The sequence below is a fragment of the Aspergillus tanneri genome, assembly GCF_003426965.1.
Source record: "Aspergillus tanneri strain NIH1004 chromosome Unknown AapTan_2_pilon_pilon_pilon, whole genome shotgun sequence".
Lineage (NCBI taxonomy): Eukaryota > Fungi > Ascomycota > Eurotiomycetes > Eurotiales > Aspergillaceae > Aspergillus > Aspergillus tanneri.
Genome location: NW_022984629.1, coordinates 3,156,119 through 3,179,412, shown reverse-complemented (window position 1 = coordinate 3,179,412; position 23,294 = coordinate 3,156,119). Strand labels below are relative to the sequence as shown.

Here is a 23,294-nt window from a genome sequence, read left to right as displayed (position 1 = left end):
CTCCTAGTCTCCTACCCCGCCGCTGAGCCGACCGGAGCAGACTCACCGTGGACGGAATAAGAGTTAGTTAATTAGTAGCTGTACCGCTTTTCTCTGTCTCTTTCTTTTCGCTAACCTGACTTCAGACAGATTGACCTGACTACCCTTCTCTCACAATGTCTCTTTCCAACAAGCTCGCTATTACTGACGTCGATCTTAAAGACAAGCGTGTCCTGATCCGGGTACGTGCAACCTGGCCGATTTCCCATGGAGACTGCCCCTCCTTTCCCCGGTGGTGGGTTGGGGCTCCCCCAAATTGGGCATCATGGCTAACGCTTCTGGACTGGCAGGTCGACTTCAACGTCCCTCTCGATGAGAACAAGAAGGTGACTAACACCCAGCGTATCGCCGGTGCTTTGCCCACAATCAAGTATGCTGTCGACAACGGTGCTAAGGCGGTTGTCCTCATGTCCCACCTCGGCCGCCCCGATGGCAAGAAAAACCCCAAATACAGTCTGAAACCCGTGGTTCCCGAGCTGGAGAAGCTGCTCGGCAGGAGCGTCATCTTCACGGAAGACTGTGTTGGCAAGGCTGCTGAGGACACCGTCAACAACGCTTCCGGTGGCCAGGTAATACTCCTTGAGAACCTGCGTTTCCATGCGGAGGAGGAAGGTAGCTACAAGGATGAAGAGGGCAAGAAGGTCAAGGCCGATAAGGAGAAGGTCGCCGAATTCCGTAAGGGATTGACTGCCTTGGGTGATATCTACATCAGTAAGTTACACCATTAGCCCCAAATCTAATAGATCAAGGCCCGTAAGATCATTTTGTTAACGATCCGTCGTATAGACGATGCTTTTGGAACCGCCCACCGTGCCCATAGCTCTATGGTTGGTGTGGATCTGCCCCAGAAGGCTTCCGGTTTCCTGGTGAAGAAGGAGCTTGAGTACTTTGCCAAGGCTCTGGAGAACCCCCAGCGCCCATTCCTGGCCATTCTCGGAGGCGCCAAGGTCTCTGATAAGATCCAGCTGATCGACAACCTGCTCCCCAAGGTCAACAGCCTCATCATCACCGGTGCCATGGCCTTCACCTTCAAGAAGACCCTGGAGAACGTCAAGATCGGCAACAGCCTGTTCGATGAAGCTGGCAGCAAGATCGTCGGCGACATTGTTGAGAAGGCCAAGAAGAACAACGTCCAGATTGTTCTGCCCGTTGACTATGTGACGGCCGACAAGTTCGCTGCGGACGCAAAGACTGGCTATGCCACCGATGCTGAGGGCATCCCCGACGGCTACATGGGCCTGGACGTTGGTGAGAAGAGTGTCGAACTGTACAAGAAGACTATCGCCGAAGCTAAGACCATCTTGTGGAATGGACCCCCCGGTGTCTTCGAGTTGGAGCCCTTCGCCAAAGCTACTAAGGAGACTCTCGACGCTGCCGTCGCGGCTGCCCAGTCCGGCAGCATTGTCATTATCGGTGGTGGTGACACTGCCACCGTTGCTGCCAAGTTCGGGGCTGAGGAGAAGCTCAGCCATGTCTCTACCGGTGGTGGTGCCTCATTGGAACTTCTGGAGGGCAAGGAGCTGCCCGGCGTCGCTGCCCTGTCAAGTAAGTAAAAGTACGCATAATCAATATCACCAGCAATGCATTGGAAAGGGCAAATTGCGGAACAAAATGTACAAACGGTGGCTGAGCCCACGGCTTTGCACAGCCGGCTACTGGCAACCCCATAGGACCCGCTTCAGCATTTCTATTGAAGAGAGGGATGCTTTGTCTGTTATCCTCGACGAATGTAATGTACAAGACGTTTAAAGTTAATTAAGTTGAAAGGCATTTTGTTTCTATTCGAGACCGGTTCTGATGCAAAATATAGCTACGCGCCCTAAACTGTGATCTCAATTTCCAATTTCAGAATACGTGACTAGTACGGAGTATCTACGGAGTACTACTCGTAGGGACCAGAAAAAAGCATCGTACGTAAGCCTTGACCCTTGCCGAGTCGAAAGATGGGGTTTATTCCTTTGACAACGGTAGATCCTCGTAGAATATAGAACCGGTAGGGGGGAAATAATCCTCAAGCCACATTGTCTCCATACCAAACCTAACCAAACCATACGCAGGGTTTGTCTATTACCTAGGATCCCATCAAATTGTTCCAGCAGCTGCTTGTTTCTTCTGTTTCCCCCTCATTCTTTGTTTTCACAACAGCACTTCAATTTAGATTGACTCGGACAAACCAAGGCTCATTCTTCCACAAAACCTCGCTCGGACAGTGTATCCAGTTGCTTGATATTATTGGTTTTCATAACATAACCAATTATTTATCATCGAGCGGGGTGTATTTCTCTTGCGAATCGGTCTCACGTCAATGGGGTATCTTAACGAGATGCTTCGACTTTTTTCAGTTCCTCTCTGAATATAGATATAGATAGTTAGTCTTGGTATTAAAGAGAAGGAGTGAAAGAGAACGCGATAATAAAGGAAATCATGTATCAGGCGATGGCCCCAGTAGATTCCAGATGGATACGCTAATACTGAGCTGGCCGATAGAAGAAAGGCAGGCCGATCGCAAAGAAATAAAACCCACACACCTCAGCTGCTTCGAGAAGTCCTCGGCCGCATCGTCATCGTCCCAACTCTCCTCCCATAAATGGGAATTGGCGCCGTTGGTCGACGCCTGTTCGGTCTCTTCTTGTGGCCAGTCTGCAGAGTCATCCGTCAGCATGTCTCCTTATGTCCAACCAAATCGTCCCAATCTCCAGGTCTGAGATCTATCCGTATCCATCTAACCTTCAACGGGGAAATCCTCGAACTCATCATCTTCTTCGAGCACGGGGGGCTTCTGCTGCGGTGGTTGCTGGGACGGTTCCGTCTTCTCCTGGGTCTGTGTTGAGTTCGACATTGTGGATGACTGTGGTCGGCGACCGTGGGTGAGGAAGAAGAGTCGGATGCAGAAGACAAATACAAGGTGGAGGATCGGATTGATGGTAACCTGGGCGATTGGCGATGAGAGCGGGTTATGAGCGAGAGACTGGGCGAGGTTGTCCGTGTGTTCTTTCACCGCCCGCCGGTACTAACGCAGGGGCTGCAGCCTGAGGCTCACCACACAGCGGGATTCCCGGATTCAAGTGAAAGAAAGAACGAAAAATAGATCGGTTGCATACTCCGTAGGTATCACAGGTAGAATCTCCACATTGACCACGGGTAATGCCTCTGGGTATCGAATGAGTGGTGGTTTGGTTTGGCCGTCTCGTAACATTCTGTATATCGAAGTATGATGTAGTTCTTCTCTCTCTGCCTTGTCTTCATCTTACTCCAGTGATGCTCCGCCTAGTGGATCACGGTACTCCGTACTCTGGATCCTTTTAACTCCGTCGTACTAGATATTCATTCATCCCATTCCCTCTTCCTTTCCCGATTCTTTGCTTCCTCTTATCTTCCCTTCCTCGTTGCCATCCGCGAGGTGATGCCCCACGGAAGGTCTCCACGTTCTCGGTGACGACAGGCTGCATTCTTCTCTATTCCGATTTCTTTTGGGGGTTCGGACCCCGCGGCTCATGACAAGGAAATCCCATTCGATTCATTCTATATACAGTGCTGCTCGGCTGTTTGTCCCTCCTTTTTTATCTTCCGTTTTTCTTTTCTTTCTGCCTTTTCTTCCCCCCTAGATTGCTACGCCGTTGAATCGGAGGCAAGATGCTTCGAGTAGGGTCATGGCTCTATGGCAAAAAGTCCGGTGCCAATGCCTCTACCCAGTCTCTAGACTCGTTGACTGAATTGCGAGATCGTGAGCATTTCCCCGTCAGGTGGACTGTCCTGTCAAGCTTCTGCTAACTGGTGCCGCCGAATTGAAGTGGAGGATGCGATGAAGGGTATGATCACGTTGCCTCTTCCCTCTTATGGATAAAACATCACAATTCTAATCGCTCCGGAACACAGCCGCAACGCTGATTCTCAACGACGACGTGGATGGGGCCGAAGATGGACTCTCGGAAGGAACCTCGTCTTTTCATAATGTGTGTATGACCTGTGCTGGCAAATGGCCACATTTCGGATAGTTTGCTTTGGACTGATGATTTGGCGCATCCAGCTAGGAAGAGGAGTGGTCGCCTTTATCCGGGCAACGTTAGGTTTCGAATTGGAGGTGATGCGTCAAGGTACGCTGGTCTGGCGAACTCTCAGGTGGGTCAGTACTGATCGTTTGCAGCGTCAGAACGACTCAATGCAGCCGAGAACAGTGCCTACAACGATCAGCACAAGGCACAACACAGTGCGCATGCGCCGAATTCTTACCATTCACAGATCTATGCGCCCGGGACCGAGTTCGCACTCTGTCAGGCCATGGCGCAGCTCATGAGTGCCGTGGTCGGAGTGCTCAACGAGAGTCTCACCGAGAGTATCAAAGGATTTTATAAACTAAGAAAAGCTTATATAGCCTTGGATGGGATTCTGAAAATGGAACAGAAATTTACCCAGATGAGCCGTTCTGGCGACGTGACTCCTGCAGAATTCGCAAAGTCCTCGAGTCAGCTCTCAGGGCAGGAGTCAACGTCAAAATCAACCGAAACAGACTCCGTCGAAGCCTCCAGGCTATCGCAAAAACTGTCCGATATTAACGTCTCGGATGAACCAAATGGCTCTGAGGAGTCTACAGACGTGTCCTCGACGGACAGTCCTGCAGATATGCTGAGCCACGACCCTGAATCAGACATCTTCAAAAACCAGATTGATGTCTTTGTGCATTCGGGCTCAAACTTTTGTTTCGGGATCCTCCTTTTGCTGATTTCCATGGTGCCTCCCGCCTTTAGTAAGCTGCTTGGTATCATTGGATTCCACGGGGACAAGGAACGAGGGTTGAGGATGTTATGGCAGGCAAGCAAGTTCCACAACTTGATCGGTGCCATTGCCGCATTTGCCCTTCTCGGCTACTACAATGGTTTCGTGCGATATTGCGACATCATGCCCGATCCCCTTCCTGGGGAAGATGGAGACGTGCAGGGATATCCGCAAGAGAGGCTCGAGTCACTCCTGGCCAAGATGAGGCAACGGTTTCCCAAAAGTCAACTCTGGCTCCTTGAAGAATCCAGGATGGAAGGGGCGAATAGAAACTTGGAGGTGGCGTTGGAGCTTCTTTGTGGTGAGGAAAAAAGTCCACTCCAGCAAGTCGAAGCGCTGCGAGTATTTGAACGGAGCTTGAATGCGATGTACCTTCACCGGTATGAACTGTGTGCGGATTCATTCCTCGAGGTAGGTCATCTTTGCTGGAAATTACCAAAGAGGCAGGGCTGACTGATAGCAGTGCGTGGATTTGAATTCTTGGTCTCGCTCGTTGTACTATTACATTGCGGGGTCCTCTCATCTCTCATTATATCGCAGCGCTGCTGAAACGGACGCTGACCTCGCAGCCAAACATGCCGAGAAGGCGATGGAGTATTTCCGAACAGCCCCTCCTCTGGCAGGGAAAAAGCGGTTCATGGCGCGACAATTGCCTTTTGACGTGTTTGTTGCACGAAAGATCGCCAAATGGGAGGAGCGCGCCAAGGAGTGGAAGGTTCCATTGGTGGACGCCGTGGGTGTCGATCCCATCGAGGAGATGATCTTCTTCTGGAACGGTCATAGTCGAATGACGACCGATCATCTCGAGGAATCCCTGCGGAAACTGGCGTGGTCGGAGAGCGACGCGAATAAGAACTGGACCCGCGAGGGTGCCGAAGAGAAAGCGCTTCTGCAACTCCTGCGTGCCGCCGTCTGGCGCTCGATGCGTAAACACAACGAAGCCAAGGAGCTGATCCAAACGTCGGTGCTGAGCCAGGAAAAGTCCGTGTTCACCGGTCATCTGAAAGATAACTGGGTGCTTCCGGCGGCGCTTTTCGAAATGGCCGCGAATCTATGGATGGAACGTCCAGGGTATATCGTCCACGGGAAGGAATCGAGAGAGTTTGTGGAGACGGCAAGGGATGAATCTTCTGCCTCGGTGGAACGAAAAAAGGTGCGCGAATGCAAGGAGTATCTAGATAAAGCGTCTCGATGGGAAAGCTACGAACTGGATGCCCGTATTGGACTGAAAGTGACGGCTGCTATGGAAGCGGTACATAAGTGGGAGAGTACGCATACCGCCAGTTCTAATTGATGTGATGTGATGTGATGATTATAGTGTAGATTATATTCCCTTGATGCAGAATAGAGATGGGTATTAATTATGAAAGTTTCCCTCTGCAGAATCTACCTACCGAATAGCATTTCTACATAGCGACCTTCCATTTCCGGATTCGGTCCGAAGTGGCGCTGCTTTTTGCTCACCGTGCAGCCCTATAAATCATTACAGTACGGGTCAGGCTGAATTCCACCTAAATTTTTCAGGAGCACTTCCTCACTGATTTATATCTCACAATATTATAATCTTGGCACCTCTCCTTATTAGCCTCTTCTCATCACTCTTTGTCAGCTCGTATCAGTACTAAAACGATTGTGATTTCGAGGATGGAGGATCATCCTCTAATCATGGAGCAAGTCTAAGGGGCTATAGCAAGTCTTCTGAAAGGGCATAAATCCTTCGACGCCAATTCTACCAATTTGAATAATCGGCTATGCAGAAAGCCGAGAATTTACAGACGTCAGTCTGATGATCAATCCGTGGCTCAGAGCATTGTAGAATTTCACAATTTTGCACGGAGTAGATCCACTGCCTTATTTTTGACGACCATACGACCATTCGACCTTTCGAAGCCTCTTGCATACCTATCGCCCCATGATCTTCGGTCCTGGTGTATCTTTCCTTGTTTCCTTGGCTGTCTGTCTTGACATTGCTCCATCAGCAAGGCTGTCCTTTCTTATCTCGGTACCTGGACTGAATTCAAAGAAGGGAAACTCAATTGACTCTGACATTATTCCCTTTCTGTCGAGTCTCTTACGCATTTCGAAGCGTGGTCCAATGCATATAAGATATTAAGGCCATTCAGGTCCCCCGGTGCAGGGCATTTGTGGCCAGACCCGCAGACAACAAGGTTGGCCAGAATCACGGACAGTTTACTGGAACTGAGCGGATGGGAGCTGAAATAGTTTTGGAATATAGACAAGGGCGATAAGTGCCGGACTGAATCTTCTCATCCATATCCTTCTTCAATCTCAGAACGTACGCATCTCGTCTGTCCCTCAAGCGCGCCGCCTTCGGCGCAAGACCCATAAATATGAACGGACCAAGAAAAGCAAGATAATCCAGATAATTCAACTCCGGACTTCTCAGAGCCAGAAGCTGATCTTCCATGTTGATATTCTCTGTGAGCGGATAATCAAGGGACATCTGTCGACCACATCACATTGTCATTATGAGACTGAACCCACCCCTGGCGACAACATGTGCGGGTCAACCTGGGGTTTGACAGCATGACAGGGGATCGTCAGATCTTGGGTTAGAACACAAGTATCTTGGTCGATATTTCCCAGATGCAAGTTGACGGCCGGTTTGCTTGCTTAGGAGGTGATTTTTTACGGGTGTGTTTCAGACTATTGTTTAATTTGGGGCTTCCGACAGTGGTACCTAGATTACGGGAGAGGGTATTTATTACTATTATTACTATTATTATTTATAAAAGAAGTCAATGACATTTATTTAACTTATAGAGTAAGAGACACGGTGTTGAAGATATAAAATGTAGGTCGCGACGGCACAGTATGCGAGTGACATCCTAATATCTCCTTTGCAGCTGCTTCTGAATTGATCACCATCAGGACTAGAGTATACCCCAGGTGGATCTGAAATATGCCCCTATTGAGTTGCCCATTCTAAATACTGCGGCTCAGTGTTGCTGATGCACGAGAAACAGTTTCCCACGGCCAGCCTGGGAGAATGGGAACTGGAGGTTTGAACTGGCCAGAAGAAATAATATATCAGACCCAGAAGGAAGAAGCTCAAGAGAAAAGATACATTGTGTCCGTCAACCCGAGCCTGAATCTCAGACATAAGGGTAAATACCAGTGGCATCTTGGACGGTTCTTCCAAGCAGAGGAATACTAGATAGAATAGTAAGGCTGACTGCGACAGTTGGACGGGATGTATCTTTACTTTATCAGAAGAGGCGGGTTGCTCTAGACCTCTGCTGTTGACGTGGAGGAGGTGGACAATCTAATTTGGATAGATCAATTTAGAATAGGAAACAGGATCAATCTGGATGTTTTGTTATATTTAAGATTTGGACCTTCAGAGACATAATAGGCGTCATAGACTGCTACGCTGCGCTTTTCAATGAGAAAAACCTCAAAGAGAACCCGCCTGGCTGGATGCATTTGATTTCGCAGGATGCATGGATTGTCCCATCTGCAAGAGTCTATTTCTGGGAACAGAAATGCAGCCATTGAGAATAGTGAGATGAAGAATCCCGCAGGATGAGAATTCAATATTGATGGCCCATAATACAGTCGAAGCCAGAATTATTGTACTTGCATTTTGTTTCTTTAATTGGTTACAACACGAACTATCGTCCAAGAATCCGAAGAGAATTAGTAATTATTTTCTTTAATTATGTTTCCCCTGTTACAGCTCCTATTCTAGGGCTAATGAAACCCAGGGGCATTTCCCCTCTCAGAGGGAACCCAGCTATGATTCTTTTTACAGTAATATCTTCTCTGACCACCCATAAGGCTAAGGCAGTTTTGTAGCAAAGTACTGAGCCTATGGCTCCTTGTATCACGTTATCCACAGTAGGCATATATAGCATGTGCCACAGAAACACTACATACGGACGACTATTGATGCCACTCCGCAAAAATAATCCCTCATTCTCTGCCGACAGAACATTATCCCGTGACTTGCTTAGTTTCACCATGTAAATGGCTACTAGTACTAACTGCGTAGAGGTGCAAGTCACGGTTAGGTGTTATACACATGGCTCGTACAACTAGGCGTGAGGTTCAGGTATTGCTGCGTGTAACATAATATTGTACTGTATAATGACCGAAAAGCTGGGAAGGTGGGAGGGAAATGTTACAGCCAAGCTCAGGATCTTAACTATTCCACTGGAGCAAAAGACCACTATATCTGATCCCCATTGAGCATCTTATATAGTAGCGCACTGTAATGTTAGGTGACGCACCCACGCCTAACAAAAAGTGCTATTTTATCTGCAATACAGAGGCGCGCAGCTCGGTGATCGAATACTTATTAGCGGCCACCCAGCCATTCAATATATAAGCAATCGCTTCCAACATTTTATTTGGGTTGCTTCACGTGACGACAACCCTGCGGAATAGTTCCGGGTCTGGGAGGGTTCTTCCCTCTTGCAACTGTCTACGGGAGTTCTACAAGTAAACTCGTCATCTCTCACGCTGTCAAAACTCGGTTTTCCGGTTAGGTGTGGGTGCGTCACCTAACATTACAGTGCGCTACTATATAAGGTGCTCAGGAATTGGGATCAGATATAGTGGTCTTTTGCTCCAGTGGAATAGTTAAGATCCTGAGCTTGGCTATAACACTTTTTATGACCTTAATATTTTAACAATAACATAGAGTTATAATATACTTCAGAATGCTCATAGTTATAAAGATTTTTGCTGACTCATAATACAAGATTATTTTAAATACCGCTGTATTTAAATGTATTTTTTTGAAATATAATAAACTAGAAATCCTAAAAGGATCTAGGCCTAGTATCTATATGTATGCCATTGTTATTATTATGTATTATTGATTCTAGGCTCTCTTGACATGTTGTTAAGATATTAGGCTTATAAAAAGTGCTATTTTATATGCAATACAGAGGCGTGCAGCTCGGTGATCCCAGCTCGGTGATGGAACCGGCAGCAGGCGCGTGCGTATATGTGGCGGTATGCTCCAACATAAAACTGATTATCCCCTTTAAGTCAGCCAAAAAGCTTGCCAGAGAATTAGCGCCAATCCCATCCAGGCCCACCGACAGGGTCCACTATATGTCCGACATAGCGTGCAGTGTCACTCGCCACACGGATAAATTCCGACAGATTTCACAGAAACATTCTCAGGATTCATAATAGAATGTAGAATCAGTTAAAGCTGTCGGACATCCGTCGCCGTAGCAGCTAACACTGGCGTCCCCACATAACTTGGCTGAGTAATATCGGACATCCGATGGTCGGAAATTGTCCGGCTAAGTCGGCAATTTCCCTTAAAAGCAGCGGCTCCTGTCACGATGAACCAGATTTGACTGTTTGTCAGTGACGTCGAACAATTGGTCTCCTCCTTACTTTCGGTCATTACTACGAAGTAGTACTCATCGTTGGTTGCTGCCGACTTCTTACTCCGTAGATATATGTCATGGCAAAGGATGGATCTTCCAACCAGGGGTCCTCGGAACAGACTCCCGCCGACGACCGAAATGGAACACTGCAGAAGCAGACGACAGTGGCGTCGGGGTTATCCGTTTTTGAACAGCGCGCGCAGTCCGTCATCTCTAGGATTCGGAGCCGAGAACCAGGTCAGAATGCGCTTTTCACGCATCCGCTCTCCCATATCAAGACAGTCGACGACGTGATCGTTGAGTTTGACGGTCCGGATGATCCTTACAAGCCGCTGAATTGGGGGTTTGGGAAGAAGTGTATCACTACTTTGCTCTACGGATTGACAACTATGGGTATGTATACCTTTTTAATATCTTATCGGTATCTGGTGGGTGCTGATTTGAAATAGGCGCCACTTGGTCAAGTTCCATGTACTAATCTCCATTCATATTATCTGATGTATAACTGACAATAGTAGTTACTCAACCGGTATAAGGCAGGTTGATTCCGAGTTTAGAGTAGGCGAAGAGGTCGGTACGCTCGGTACCTCCCTTCTACTATTTGGTTTCGGTAGTTCTCCGTATACTTCACTTATCTAGATTTATATTGACGGTAACAGGACTGGGCCCTCTTGTATGGGCTCCTCTGTCTGAAGTTTACGGACGAAAACCCGCCGTCCTGGCGCCCTATTTCATAGCGGCGATTTTCTCATTCGCCACGGCCACGGCGAAAGACGTGCAAACCGTGATGATCACAAGATTTTTTACTGGATTCTTTGGCTCCGCGCCTATTACTAACACCGGCGGCGTGTTAAGTGATATCTGGACAGCGGAGGATAGAGGCGCAGCCATTGTAGGATACGCCCTGGCTGTGGTGGGAGGACCGGTTCTGGGGCCCATTGTTGGCGGTGCCATTTGTCAGAGTTATCTAGGATGGAGATGGACTGAATATGTTCGTATTCTATCCCTAGACATTGTTGGCAAGAATATTAATATGTCTAGCTAACCGGAATCATGATGATGTTCTTTCTTACCATGGACATCCTCTTCCTCGACGAAAGCTACCCCCCTGTTCTTCTAGTTTACAAAGCGCGTCGACTCCGCTTCGACAGCGGAAATTGGGCACTTCACGCGCGCCACGAAGAATGGGACGTGACGTTCAAAGAGCTCGGAAACAAATATCTCATTCGTCCGTTCGCCCTCCTATCCACTCCCATCTGCTTCCTCGTCGCTCTCTACGCCTCCTTCGTTTACGGCATTCTCTATCTCAGCCTTGGGGCATTCCCGATCGAATTCCAAGAAGTCCGAGGATGGAATCAAGTCGTTGGTGCTCTGCCATTCCTCGCTTACTTTGTTGGGATTCTCTTCGGTGCATGCGTGAACCTTTTCAATCAGAAATTCTACATCAAGCGATTAAAAGCCAACAATGACTTCCCTGTCCCCGAGGCACGGCTTCCGCCTATGATGGTTGGGTCGGTTGTTTTCGCAGCGGGGTTGTTCGTCTTTGGTTGGACTAGTGATCCTGATGTCCACTGGATCGGACCTATCATCGGTGCTGTTATGATGGGGTTTGGGTTCTTTACGATTTTCCAGGCCGCTTTGAACTATCTCATTGATACCTTTCAAAAAGTTGCCGCCAGTGCTGTCGCTGCAAATACGTTCCTTCGCAGTCTTTTCGCGGGTTGTTTCCCGCTCTTTGCGCATATAATGTTTCGGAAACTGGGTGTCGATTGGGCTTCCAGTGTTCTGGGCTTCGTGGGGATTGTTTTGATTCCCATCCCGTATCTGTTTTATATCTTTGGGAAACGTATCCGAGCTAGGGGGAAGTGGTCCAGGGCTTCGGTTTACGGTTACTAATTCCATTCATGAGAACGCGCAAAAAAAAAAAAAAAAAAAAAAAAGAAGAAGCAAAAATAGAGGGTGAAAAGGCATAATAATACCCATGAAGAGTAGTGATTGAGATACCACTACGCGATGAGTTGATAGACTTGCTCTTGGTTGCATATTGCAAAAAGTGGCTATTATTTGATATTTGAAACATAATGGGATAGTCTAATGAGAAATGATTGTATCATAACAAAAGAATCGGTCTGGTAGGAATTAAATAGACATGAATGAAAGACTATATCAGAAAGTTAAAAGACAATAGGAAATTGGAAATTGAAAAGAAAAATAGACTGATGAATATTATTAGTTCAAGAGAAACCGTTGTACACGTGCAATGATGTAGAATAATACAACAGGCATATAATTTCATGGACCAGCGAGGCCGATTAAGTCTTAGACTGAGCCCCATTTCGTGAACCGTCTGGCCAAAGTAACGGCCTTGCGTAATGGACTCCAACTCGACTTCTTTGAGAGTGCCTTGGACGATGTCAGTGTAGTCGGTACCTCGTCGACTTCCGCTTCCGCCGGAGTGTGGACTCTAGTATCAGGGCTGGCATTGTGAAGAGCCAGGACGGCCAGCTGGCCCAAGAAAGTGGGATGTTCGAGAAGATCCTCCAATCGCACTTGTAGACTCTCCTGCTCCAGTAGCCAGACAACTTGCGCCATGCCGAGGATATCGCCTCCCAGGTCAAAGAAGGAGGAATTCAGTTGGTAAGGACACGGAGAGCTGTCGGATTCGCCTCTGGTGCGATTTTTGGAAAGCACCTGTCGCCAGATCTGGCTGAGAATGTCCGAGTGGACCAGAATATCTGATATGCTTCGGCTGTTGAGGTGCGAGGAGAGGAATACCTCGTCGGAGGATCGGGGCAGGTCCCTGACGACCTGGCAGGGAAGAGAGCAGAGAGTCAAGGGCGATGGCAGAGGGATGCTGGGATTGGCAATGAGACTTTTTACGGTCTCGCAGACCATTTCGAGGACCTGGGCGGCAAGTGCCGGACCGATAGGCCCTTTCTGGGAGTACCCAAGTGAGATTTCAAGTTTCTGCTGGTTAGGGAACGCTTTGGAGAACAGGGTAAGGTCGGTGAAATTGTCGATGGCGCCGACACCTCCCATTCTGTAAGTGTTACCATCCAGCTGCATCTGACCCTCGTATTCGACGTTCTGATGGAAGACTGAAGTCGTGAAGTATACGGAGCTGGGCCAATCCGTACAGTGTCGAATGATGTCCCTGAAGCCCAGAGACTCAAAAGGCATGTTGGCGACCTGCTGATCCTGGAGGTAACGGAAGAGATCCAGCCCAGTCCAGTGCTCTCCGAATTTCACGCGGACAGGAATTATATTGAGACATGGCCCAACGGTGGCTTCGATGCCGGGGATGGTGGCATTTCTACCGCTGATAGTGAGGCCGAAGACAATATCTTCATGGGCGCAAAGCTTCGCCAATGTCAAAGCCCATGCAGATTGCATGACAGTTGCAATTGTTACGTTCTCAAGGACAGTTGGGGGAAAACTGACGGTTCTTTTCTGCTCAGTGAAGGCACCGATGTACTGGAAAGTGTTCGGGCCTTCCCGCCGAATAACCTGCGTCATTTGGGATCCCTTGAGCAACTTCTTCCAATGCCGATAGTGCTCAGGCGTGATCGAGGCAGGGAGCATCCTCATGTAGTTTGAGAAGGACGACGCATTGGGGGGAATTGGGCTCCCTTCATACCCCATCTTGATGGCGGACATGATCCGTGGAAGGCATACACCATCGAACTGGGCATGGGACATTCTTATCAGGATACGGTGCTGATCGCTCGTCTTCTTCTTCACAATATAGAACTGCACATACTGTTCACCTTGCCGTGGGACTTGGGCCCGATCTTGTTGCTGCAGGGATCCAGTATACGCATCCAAACTCTCCTCTGTTTCACAGACAAAGATCTCCGGACGTATCTTCCTCAACACTACCTGGAAAAATTGACCATGGAAGCACACGAATACGGTACGCAGGATATCAAACACATCGACGACCCTCAAAAAGCTTTCTCGGATTCGTCGGATGTCTAATGGCCCGTTGCCATCAAGGAAGAAGTAGTTCAGCATCCACCTTGATTTGAAAAGACTTGCGGTAAGAGATAGGGCTTGGAAGTTGGTCACTGGAAGAACGTCGGCGATTCCGCCTCTGAATACACCGATCTTCGGGAATATTCTGGCTTGCAGAGAAGTGTTATCGAGCTCCGTCGGCCTCAGGACAGTTACCTCGGGTGAAACTGGCCTGGAAAGAACCACAGGAGTCTCGGTCTCTTTCTCATTCTCTGGCGTCATGGGTGGTGTGCCAGCGCTATGCGATGAAGGACTGCTTTTGGCACTGAGGATAGCCAGCATGTCTTCGAATATGGGACTGTTGAAAACATCCGCTACAGTCAATTTCAATCCCTCCTCTCGGGCAGCACCAACCATCTTCATGGCCGTTATGCTGTCGCCACCCAACTTGAAAAAGCTATCTTGGTGTCGGACCGTGCTCTCTGGCAGACTCAGGGCTGTGTTCCAGAGTCTGTAAAGTTGATCCTCAAGGTCCGTGGGCTCTTTTTCGCCGGTTAGGGTTGGTAACGAGTCTGAAAGTGCCATTTTGCGTGTTTCTGCTGCTTGGTATGCGGTGTCAGGTAATTTAATCTGATGTTCGTTTAACTGGGTTTTATCTTGGTCATGGGCTTTGATGAGTATTAGTTTCCGTTCATTCATCATTTGGTTGATGACTTCATCGACACGCCTATCGATCAGGCTTTGCAAATGGTCGTGGTCAGGCATTTGTACCCCTGTGGGAGGGGAGTCCTTTGGTAGCTGGCAAAGAGGCAAATCGGAAACTAATGTAGACGGTCCTTCGACAAAGCATGCAAACACCTGAGCTATCGAGTCGGCCAAGTCCTTTGCTTGACTCTCGGATACGGTGTCGGTCCAGAATCTCAGTAAGATCCCTTCTTGGCCCCTAGCGGTCTCAACATTTAGTGTCACAGGATACTAATATCGCCAATTAGCACAACATTCTGGATTCATATACCGATATTGCGGTAAATTACCTCGGTTGGATCATGGACTCTTTGGGGGAGCAGTGAGATCAGATCATTACTGGTGTGTTTTGACAGCGAGCGGTTCTGTATTGAGATAGTGGTGTTGAAAAGCATCTGTCCTTGACGACCAATCTCATGTTGAATCTTCGCAAGGGAACAGCTCTGATGTGGAATACTTTTGATGTGATTGTCCTGGACCATCTTAGAAACATCGAACAGAGTATGGTTGGCAGCAAACTTGACTCGGCAGCACAACATGTTGATGAAAATTCCAACCGCCTCCTGAATTCCAGGGACCGGTGAATCACGGCCAGCAGACGGATAACCGAAACAAACATCATCGGATCCCGTGAATCTCCGAAGGACAATTGCCCAGGCAGAGAGTGTTAGAGTCGCAAGGGTGACCGAGTTCTTTTCGCAGAACTGCTGTAATTCGAGGAAGCGGTCGAAATTCATCATGAGGGAACCCAGCTGGCGATCACCTGCTACAGAAGAGAATGATAGGTGGCATGGATGTACCCCGGATAGATAATTTATCCAGTACGCCAAGGCTGTGTTTTGATCTTGCGTCTGAACATATTTGATATATTCGCTGAAGCGAGGCCCTGGTCCTGAAACGAGTCGGCTGTCGTACGCTAGTGCTACATCTTTTAAGAGAATGTCGATCGATCTACCGTCAATGATAGCATGATTAATCTCAATCTTAACCAGGATCCGGCCAGAAGACGTTTGACAAATAGTCAGCTGTTGGGGGAACTTTGAGGGTCTATTGGCGTTGATATCCTGGAGTTTGATGTTTTCAAGTCTCTCGAATGCGAGGGCATTGTCACACCGGACCTCAATAACCTTAGCGTTCGGTGTTTTTACGACCACTTGATCGAAAGCTCCTCCCTTATGATTGCTGTCAATGAACAGTGTTCTCAGAACCGGGTGACGACTGACAACCATTGACCATGCCTTTCGGAGCCTTGTTGGATCTATCATGCTACCTTCATTATAATGTTGCACCTCAAAGATTGCGTAAAACATATACCGGTTCGGATCACGAAGTTGACTCAAAAGAATACCCTCCTGGATAGGAGAGCAGGGATAGACATCTTCAACGGAGTCCCAATCTTTGACTCCCGCGCCGGGAAGTGTGTCTTTGACAAAGCTGCGCAGCCCATCGTATGTGGTAGGGAGCAAAGGATAATCGCTGAGAGTAGGCTCGGGCACGTAGTCTTTGAAATAAAGGAAATCTTCCTCCAGTATTCGCTTGCACTCTGAAGCCCAGTCTATAATCTCAGCCTTGTGTTTCATCTGCTGATTGTACGTGAATGAAACATGAATCTTTCCCTTGACAACGATTGCTGACACCTCCAAGAGGGCAAATCGAGGTGTCTGTGGCCCCATGTCCCCAGCCAATTCCATCTTCTCGCAGTTGAAAACGTTTCCAAAGTGCTGGAATAAGGCGTCGTCTCGTTCAAGTTGCTGAAGTTGCCCGAGATAGTTGAAAATAATTTCGAATGGTACCTGGAAGTCCTTGGACCGTTTATTTTCTCCTTGATGAAGCACACTCTGGGTGAAATAAGCCTGTCCATAATCGTTCATTTGGCGTCTTGTGTCCTTAACATATTTTAGAGTCTCCATTATGTCTACCATGCAAGTCAGAAAGAAGTCTGGATGAAGGGGATATGGAGGGAAGTTTACCTGAACCTTTACTGACACGCAATGGGCATATTGTAGTGAACCAGCCGACCGTTCTTGAAAGATCGATATTGGGATCCCCAGAGTCACGGCCATGTCCTTCGTTGTATATTGTCGGGGTCTCTCGGCCAGTGAAAACTTGGCGGAAGGAATGGATGACTGTCGAAAGCACAACATCTACGGCCTCAGCCCGAAGGACGTGATGGCAATGTCCAAGAACAAAAGCAGTGGTATCCTCGCCTAGCGTAAATGTTTCCATCTTGACGTCGCCGTAAACGTTTGGTGTATTCTCCATCCCCCAGTAGGCTAGGTCTGGCAGCCCGATAGAGAAAGGCAGATGGATACTGGTGTCTTCAGTCGTGCTACTCTTCGTCTGGATCTCACACCAACTCTGGAATGACAATGGTTTCTCGGATGAAAGGAGTCCGGTTTCGATAAACTCTTCCATGTCCTGCAAGACGATACGCCATGACACCATATCCACACAGAGGTGGCTGGCAACGAGGAACAGTATTTGCTGACTATCATGGACCTCAAATAAATCAGCAGCAAAGATTGGACCGTCCCAGATATTTAGACTCTGTTGACTTTCTGCCATTTTGGGGTACACCGCAATTAGGCTGTCCACCACATGGACGTGAAACCGATAAGAGGAATGGACATCCTATGAAAGTGATTAAGTCAGCCTGGAATTCCTTAATGAAAGGAGATTTAACATACATCCTTGGTTTTTTGCCGCCAACCCCCATCTTGTGTCCCAGTGAATAGTGTCCTGAACATCGAATGCCGATCAATAATAGCCCTAACAGCTCGTCCCAAAATTTCAGGACGTATTCTTCGAGTAATGCGAACTGTGACACTCTGATTGAAGTGTGCATTACCATGGAACATATTCGCAGGCTCGAAGTATAGTTTTTGGATGGGTGACAGGCTAAATGACTCGCCGGACTTTTCTTCATGTAGGATGGTTTTGCTATCTGTTCCAGACAGTACAGCGAGCTCGGCTATAGACTTGCTCTGCAACACATTGTGTAAGGATAACTGAATACCATTCTTACGGGCCTTGGAAATAACGGCCATTCCAGTGATACTGTCACCTCCTGCAGTACTTTGTTAGTTTCTTATGCCCTCTTGTTGGCCGTCTGAGTAATGACTTCTCTCACCTAGGCTTACAAACGACCTCTCTAGGCTTATCTTGCGAGATGGAATGTTAAGCACCTGAGTAAGAATCTCGCAGAGAACATTTATAACGGTCCCCTGGCTGTCGTCTTTGTGCTCAATGTCTCCTCTCTTTATGCCGTCAAAATCTTGCATTATCCGAGCGTAGGTGGGTTCGTCGACCTTCTCAACCCAATTTGAGATCTTTTTTCTGTCCAGTTTTCCGGAGACAAGCATGGGGAGTTTCTCTAATACAGCCCATGTCTGAGGTACCATGTATATGGGTAGATGCGTCTTGAGATTTTTTTGGATCTCAACCAGGTTCGGCAACACACATTCCATGGCGTCCTGGTCAACAAGCTCGCAAGTTTCACATGACATGATTCTCTTATCACCATTCAGCAACTCTAGAGATAAGATTGTGACTAGTCGGTTCCTAAGGAGACCGGTTTTTGGCATTACCACCACGGCGTGACGCACTTGAGGGTCCTCGTGCAGCCGATGCTCTATTTCTCCAAGCTCCATGCGCTGGCCATGAAGTTTAACTTGATGATCCTTGCGACCAATACACACGATAGATCCGTCGGGGTTGTATTTGACAAGATCCCCTGTTTTAAATATCCTCCTTGGGGAAGGTAGGGGATGGTCGAAACTCTTTATCCAAGCCGGCTCTTCTACGAAAGCCTCAGCTGTTCGCTGAGGGTTCTTGAGATACTCTCTTGCAAGAGCGGGGCCCTCTAAAACCAACTCTCCAACTGCCCCTAGTGGAGAGAGTCGATCATGGTTTTCAGAGTCGACGACCCATGTCAACGTGCAAGGTATTCCGTGCCCAATGCAAGAAGGATCAGAATTCGGGTAAACCTCCCTGTTCACCACCGCGAAGATGGTTGTCTCTGTTGGGCCGTATCCATTCATTAACTTCACCCGGTTGGCCCATTTACTTATCACCTCTCGTGACAGCTTTTCTCCACCGCAGACAAGAACCTCTAGGGATGGAACTGCCGAAGGCTCAATGATGCTTGCTATAGAGGGTGTCAAGAAAGTCCATGAGACACTCATTCGTTGAATTGCACCGACGACATCATTCAAACGCTCGTCCTCACTGGGAATGCATACACACCCTCCATGCATCAGCGTGACAAGTATTTCCATGATCGCCGCATCAAATGCAAGAGATGCAAACTGGAACGCCCGAGTATTTTGATTTAGATATACCATAGAACCAAAAGCCATCCCGCTACTTGCAAGCGCCTGGTGGTCTAGGATAATGCCCTTGGGACGTCCTGTGCTGCCCGAAGTGAAAATTGAAACCGCCATATTGGAGGGAGTCGCAGCCTGACGATGTTTGGGCCTTTCGCTCATAGAACCGTACGCTCTTATGGTTTCCTTGCTGACAGGAATGACTGTATTGACGGACCCAGAATATCGATTACGATACTGGGGTGAGCAAAGAATGACCCGAGCGCCAACTTCTGTAATGATCTCACTGTGTCTGGATACTGGATGGGAAGGATCCAGTGGAAGATATGCTCCGCCAGCGATGAGAACACCAAGTATAGAGACTACCACCCAAAGAGACCTGTCCATGCAAATAGGTACGAGTGTTTCAGGGCCAACTTTATGAGAATGTAGATATGCAGCAAAAGATGAGGCAAGTTTATTCAGCTCTTTGTATGAGAGCTCACCATCCCAGGAATAAACAGCCGAGGCCTTGGGCTGAAGCAAACACTTTTCCTGAATGATATCGTGGACGCATCTCTCAACATGGGTTGGATTCTCATGATTCCACAGTGAGATTTCTTTTCTGTCGAAATCACTGATTAAATCTAGATCGCCTATTTTACGTAGGTCATCATTGGAAATTGCAAGCAACTGTCCGAGAACAACACCAAACTGATGGATTAGTCTTTCAGCCAGCCAACTGTCCAAAACAACTTCATCGTGATGTAGAGTTATTCCCAGAGTTAGGCCTCTGGTTTTACATTCGACAGTGAGTGGGTGGGTGAAGAAATCCCCGCTGGTTTCACTATCTCTGGGAGTCCATATACCCCTATCAAGGGCCCCTTCGTCTATCTGTATCACCAGTAGGTTTTGGAAATCACAGGCAACAGATGCATCGCTACTGAGCTTTTGAATATGTTGCAATCCGGCATGCTGATGTGTAATGGTCGTTGTGGTCAACTCCCTTACATTTTGCAGATACTGAACAACCGACATATCATTCTCAACCTGTATGCGTGTAGGGACTGTTGTAAGGGCCGGTCCTGCAATATATGTAACCCCAGGAAGGCTGATATTTCTTCCCATCAGTGTCTCGCCGAAACAGACATCGCTGGAACTTGTATGTGCAGACACCACGATAGCCCACGCAGCACGGAGGAGTTCGGGCAAAGTTAACCCCAAATTATTTTGAATTCGAGGGATGCTGATGTCACTGTGGTGTCGATTTCCTACCCGCACAGAATCTGGAGAGGTTGACTTCTTTTGGGGGAACGGGGAACAAGAGATATTTGAAAGTTGATGTTTCCAAAAATCATCCGAGTTGGACATGTCCCTCTCCTGGAGGTAACTTACGAAATTCTTGTAAGGAAGTGTTGGTTTTTGTGGAGAGGATTTCGAGTAGATCTCCTCTACCCTGCGGAGGATCAGAGATATACTCCATCCATCGTACAGTGCATGGTGTATCGTCCAGACAAAATAAGGCACAGAGTTTGTCTCAGATTGGACAATAGCATATTTTGCCAGTTGCTGTCCATTGTAGGTTGATAAGCCACAGAAACCATCCATCGCTTCATCGACTGTGGTTGTAATGGTCCAGGTTATTGGGTCTTTATCGAGAACTGCTTGGAGAAATCCCATAGAGTCGGTGTACACGATACGTGTTCTCAGGATATCCAATTCACCCACAACCTGCTGCCAGGAAGCCTTGAATCTCTCGATGTCCAGATTTGCCGCAAGCTGAAACACTGGTTGAGCAATATAGGCCCCCTTCTGCTTGATGGACAGTGTAACAACCCCCTCTTGCACAGGGCTACAAGGGTAGACGTCGGATATCATGTCCTTCGATACACAACATTGATCACAGACCTCTGCCATTATCTCTTCAAGTCTACCCGGTTTAGGCAACATACTGAAGGGCTGTACCGTCGACTCAGTGATCGTCGTTGCGTGTCCACAACATTTTGCCATGTCCATCAAGAACGGGTTAGCATAAATATTGGCAACTGTCAGCGAGATTCCATGAGAATGCGCAGCACCGACGAGTTTCATAGCTGAGAAAGAGTCGCCTCCGAGCCCGAAGAAGCTGTCTTCAGTGCCAACAGAGCCTGGTGCGAGGCCAAGGGCTTCTTCCCACAAATTCTGAAGTTCCCCTATATTTCCACTCTCAGAGATCCGCTTACCGCCGCCACGGGATATAAAAAAAGTCTTGAACTGCTCCTTTGATAACGACTCGATCATAGTTCGAAGTGCACTGCGGTCGAGTTTGCCGCTGGACGAGACAGGTAGCCGTCGTACCGGGAAAAAGAGCTTCGGCACCATGGTTAATGGTAGCGAATCAGTTAGACACGCATGAAGCCTTTTTATCATTTGCGTACGAAGCTCAGTCATTGGAAGTAGTTCTGAAGTCGGGCTCTCTCTATGCGTGATATCATTCTCATCATTCTCATCCACAGTGATAAAGGCTACCAAACACCTAGCCACGGTCTTCTCCTTCGGGGTGACAACTTCAACGACTACTTGAGTGTCTCTTGGCAAGTGAGAAATGCATTGTTGCTCAATTTCTTCCACTTCAATGCGCTGGCCATTAAGCTTGACTTGTGTGTCCTTGCGGGAGATAAACTGAATGGTCCCGTTGCGGCTGTATCGAACTAGGTCTCCAGTCAGATACATGCGCTCTCTGCACTTGAACAAATCCTTAAGACCGTCAAGTTGGATCCACTGAGGGTCACGAATGAAAACCTCTTTGGTTTTTTGTTCATTGTTGAGGTAACCACGAGCCACATTGCAGCCTTCCAATACCAACTCACCCACTGCGCCGACAGGAAGAAGCCGATGATGGTTTTGAGGGTCTACAATCCATGTTCTGCCAGCTATGGCAGTACCAATGGAGCTGCTATCTTTTTCGATGCGTCTTCCCTCTCCATCGGTCTTCTTGCTTGCAGTGACAACTATAGTCGCTTCGGAAGGCCCATACGCATTAATGACAATTCTGTCCAGCCAGCGGTCGATATGACTATCCATCATTTTATCTCCCGCGCAAGATAGAATCTTCAAAGTAGGGACACTCTTAGGGTCAAGAGAGTTTATTATAGATGGAGTGCAGCATGTGTTAGTAGCTCCCATCCTGCGAACCGCTCCAGGCAAGTCATTCAATCTCTCTGTGTCGGAGGGCATGCAAATACAGCCACCTATCATCAGAACAACAATTGTCTCCAAAACGCTAACGTCAAAAGTGAAGCTCGAAAATTGTAACATTCGTGTGTCTGGGGTTATATTTAAAGGTTTAGCAAACGCGCTGGCACCTAATGCAAGCCCAGCATGCTCAACCACTGTCACCTTCGGCTTCCCGGTTGTTCCTGAAGTAAATATAACGTATGCTGCGTTCTCGACTGTTGAAACTGGCTCAGGAGGACCCGATTCCAAAAGCCCGCTGATCATGCCTTCGCAAACAGCAAGTGACGTATTGCAGATTCTGGAAGATTTACCGTAGTGCTTTGTAGAGCACAAGATGATCTGAGCACCAATGTCGTCAACCATGTCCTTCAGCCGACTCTCCGGATGCGTAGGATCCAAAGAAGCAAATGCTCCTCCGGCTTTCAGAACAGCTATTTGCGCTATGATAGCCCAAGCAGACTTCTCAAAACATAGTGCTACAAAAGTGTCAGGCCTGACGCCTAGGCCCTTCAAGCGTCGCCCAAGGCGATTTGACAACAGATCGAGCTCTGAGTACGTAAAACTGCCATCCCAAGAGCATATAGCAGGTGCCTGTGGTCGCTTCAATACCTGCTGTTCGAATAATTCATGTGCACATTTGTCAGGTCTTTCGGACAATGTCGCATTCCATTGGCGAAGTTTTTGGCAGGAATAGTGATTGAAGAATTCAATACCGGCAATTGTGCTGTTCTGGGTAAGATTGAGTACAGAACGAAGGATATGGTCAAAGCTATCGATAACATTCGCAATGCTGTCAATTGACAAGCACCCTTTCTGGTAGGTAAAGAAGACTCTCCCGGCTGAGTGTGAGATCATTGCGTCGACAGCAACCATATACCTACAGGGGTCAACT

The 23,294-nt window shown here is 48.0% G+C and overlaps 5 protein-coding genes across 5 annotated transcripts; 3 read left to right on the top strand and 2 right to left on the bottom strand.

Annotated features, from left to right (window-relative positions):
* Positions 1 to 155: 155 nt before the first annotated feature.
* On the top strand, positions 156 to 1,592 carry pgkA (phosphoglycerate kinase pgkA; the record flags this gene model as incomplete). The annotated part of the gene is made up of 3 exons (XM_033565715.1): positions 156 to 221; positions 330 to 750; positions 826 to 1,592. The coding sequence occupies 3 exons, from the start codon at positions 156 to 158 to the stop codon at positions 1,590 to 1,592; spliced, it is 1,254 nt and encodes a 417-aa protein (XP_033431472.1).
* Positions 1,593 to 2,354: 762 nt separating this feature from the next.
* ATNIH1004_001014 (proteasome regulatory particle lid subunit SEM1) lies at positions 2,355 to 2,878 on the bottom strand (the record flags this gene model as incomplete). The annotated part of the gene is made up of 3 exons (XM_033565714.1): positions 2,355 to 2,388; positions 2,568 to 2,679; positions 2,767 to 2,878. 3 exons carry the CDS (start codon positions 2,876 to 2,878, stop codon positions 2,355 to 2,357), a joined length of 258 nt encoding a protein of 85 aa, XP_033431471.1.
* Positions 2,879 to 3,672: 794 nt separating this feature from the next.
* Positions 3,673 to 6,106, top strand: IML2 (TTC39/IML2 family protein; the record flags this gene model as incomplete). The annotated part of the gene is made up of 6 exons (XM_033565713.1): positions 3,673 to 3,763; positions 3,831 to 3,848; positions 3,916 to 3,992; positions 4,067 to 4,133; positions 4,184 to 5,223; positions 5,276 to 6,106. The coding sequence occupies 6 exons, from the start codon at positions 3,673 to 3,675 to the stop codon at positions 6,104 to 6,106; spliced, it is 2,124 nt and encodes a 707-aa protein (XP_033431470.1).
* A 4,155-nt stretch (positions 6,107 to 10,261) lies between these two features.
* Positions 10,262 to 12,080, top strand: ATNIH1004_001012 (MFS transporter; the record flags this gene model as incomplete). The annotated part of the gene is made up of 5 exons (XM_033565712.1): positions 10,262 to 10,577; positions 10,634 to 10,655; positions 10,703 to 10,758; positions 10,844 to 11,175; positions 11,226 to 12,080. 5 exons carry the CDS (start codon positions 10,262 to 10,264, stop codon positions 12,078 to 12,080), a joined length of 1,581 nt encoding a protein of 526 aa, XP_033431469.1.
* Positions 12,081 to 12,503: 423 nt separating this feature from the next.
* Positions 12,504 to 23,279, bottom strand: nrps1 (nonribosomal peptide synthase Pes1; the record flags this gene model as incomplete). The annotated part of the gene is made up of 5 exons (XM_033565711.1): positions 12,504 to 15,113; positions 15,173 to 16,797; positions 16,853 to 17,513; positions 17,570 to 17,949; positions 18,013 to 23,279. Coding segments are annotated over 5 exons (10,543 nt in total), but the record flags the coding sequence as incomplete, so codon positions are not given.
* Between the last annotated feature and the right edge of the window lie 15 nt (positions 23,280 to 23,294).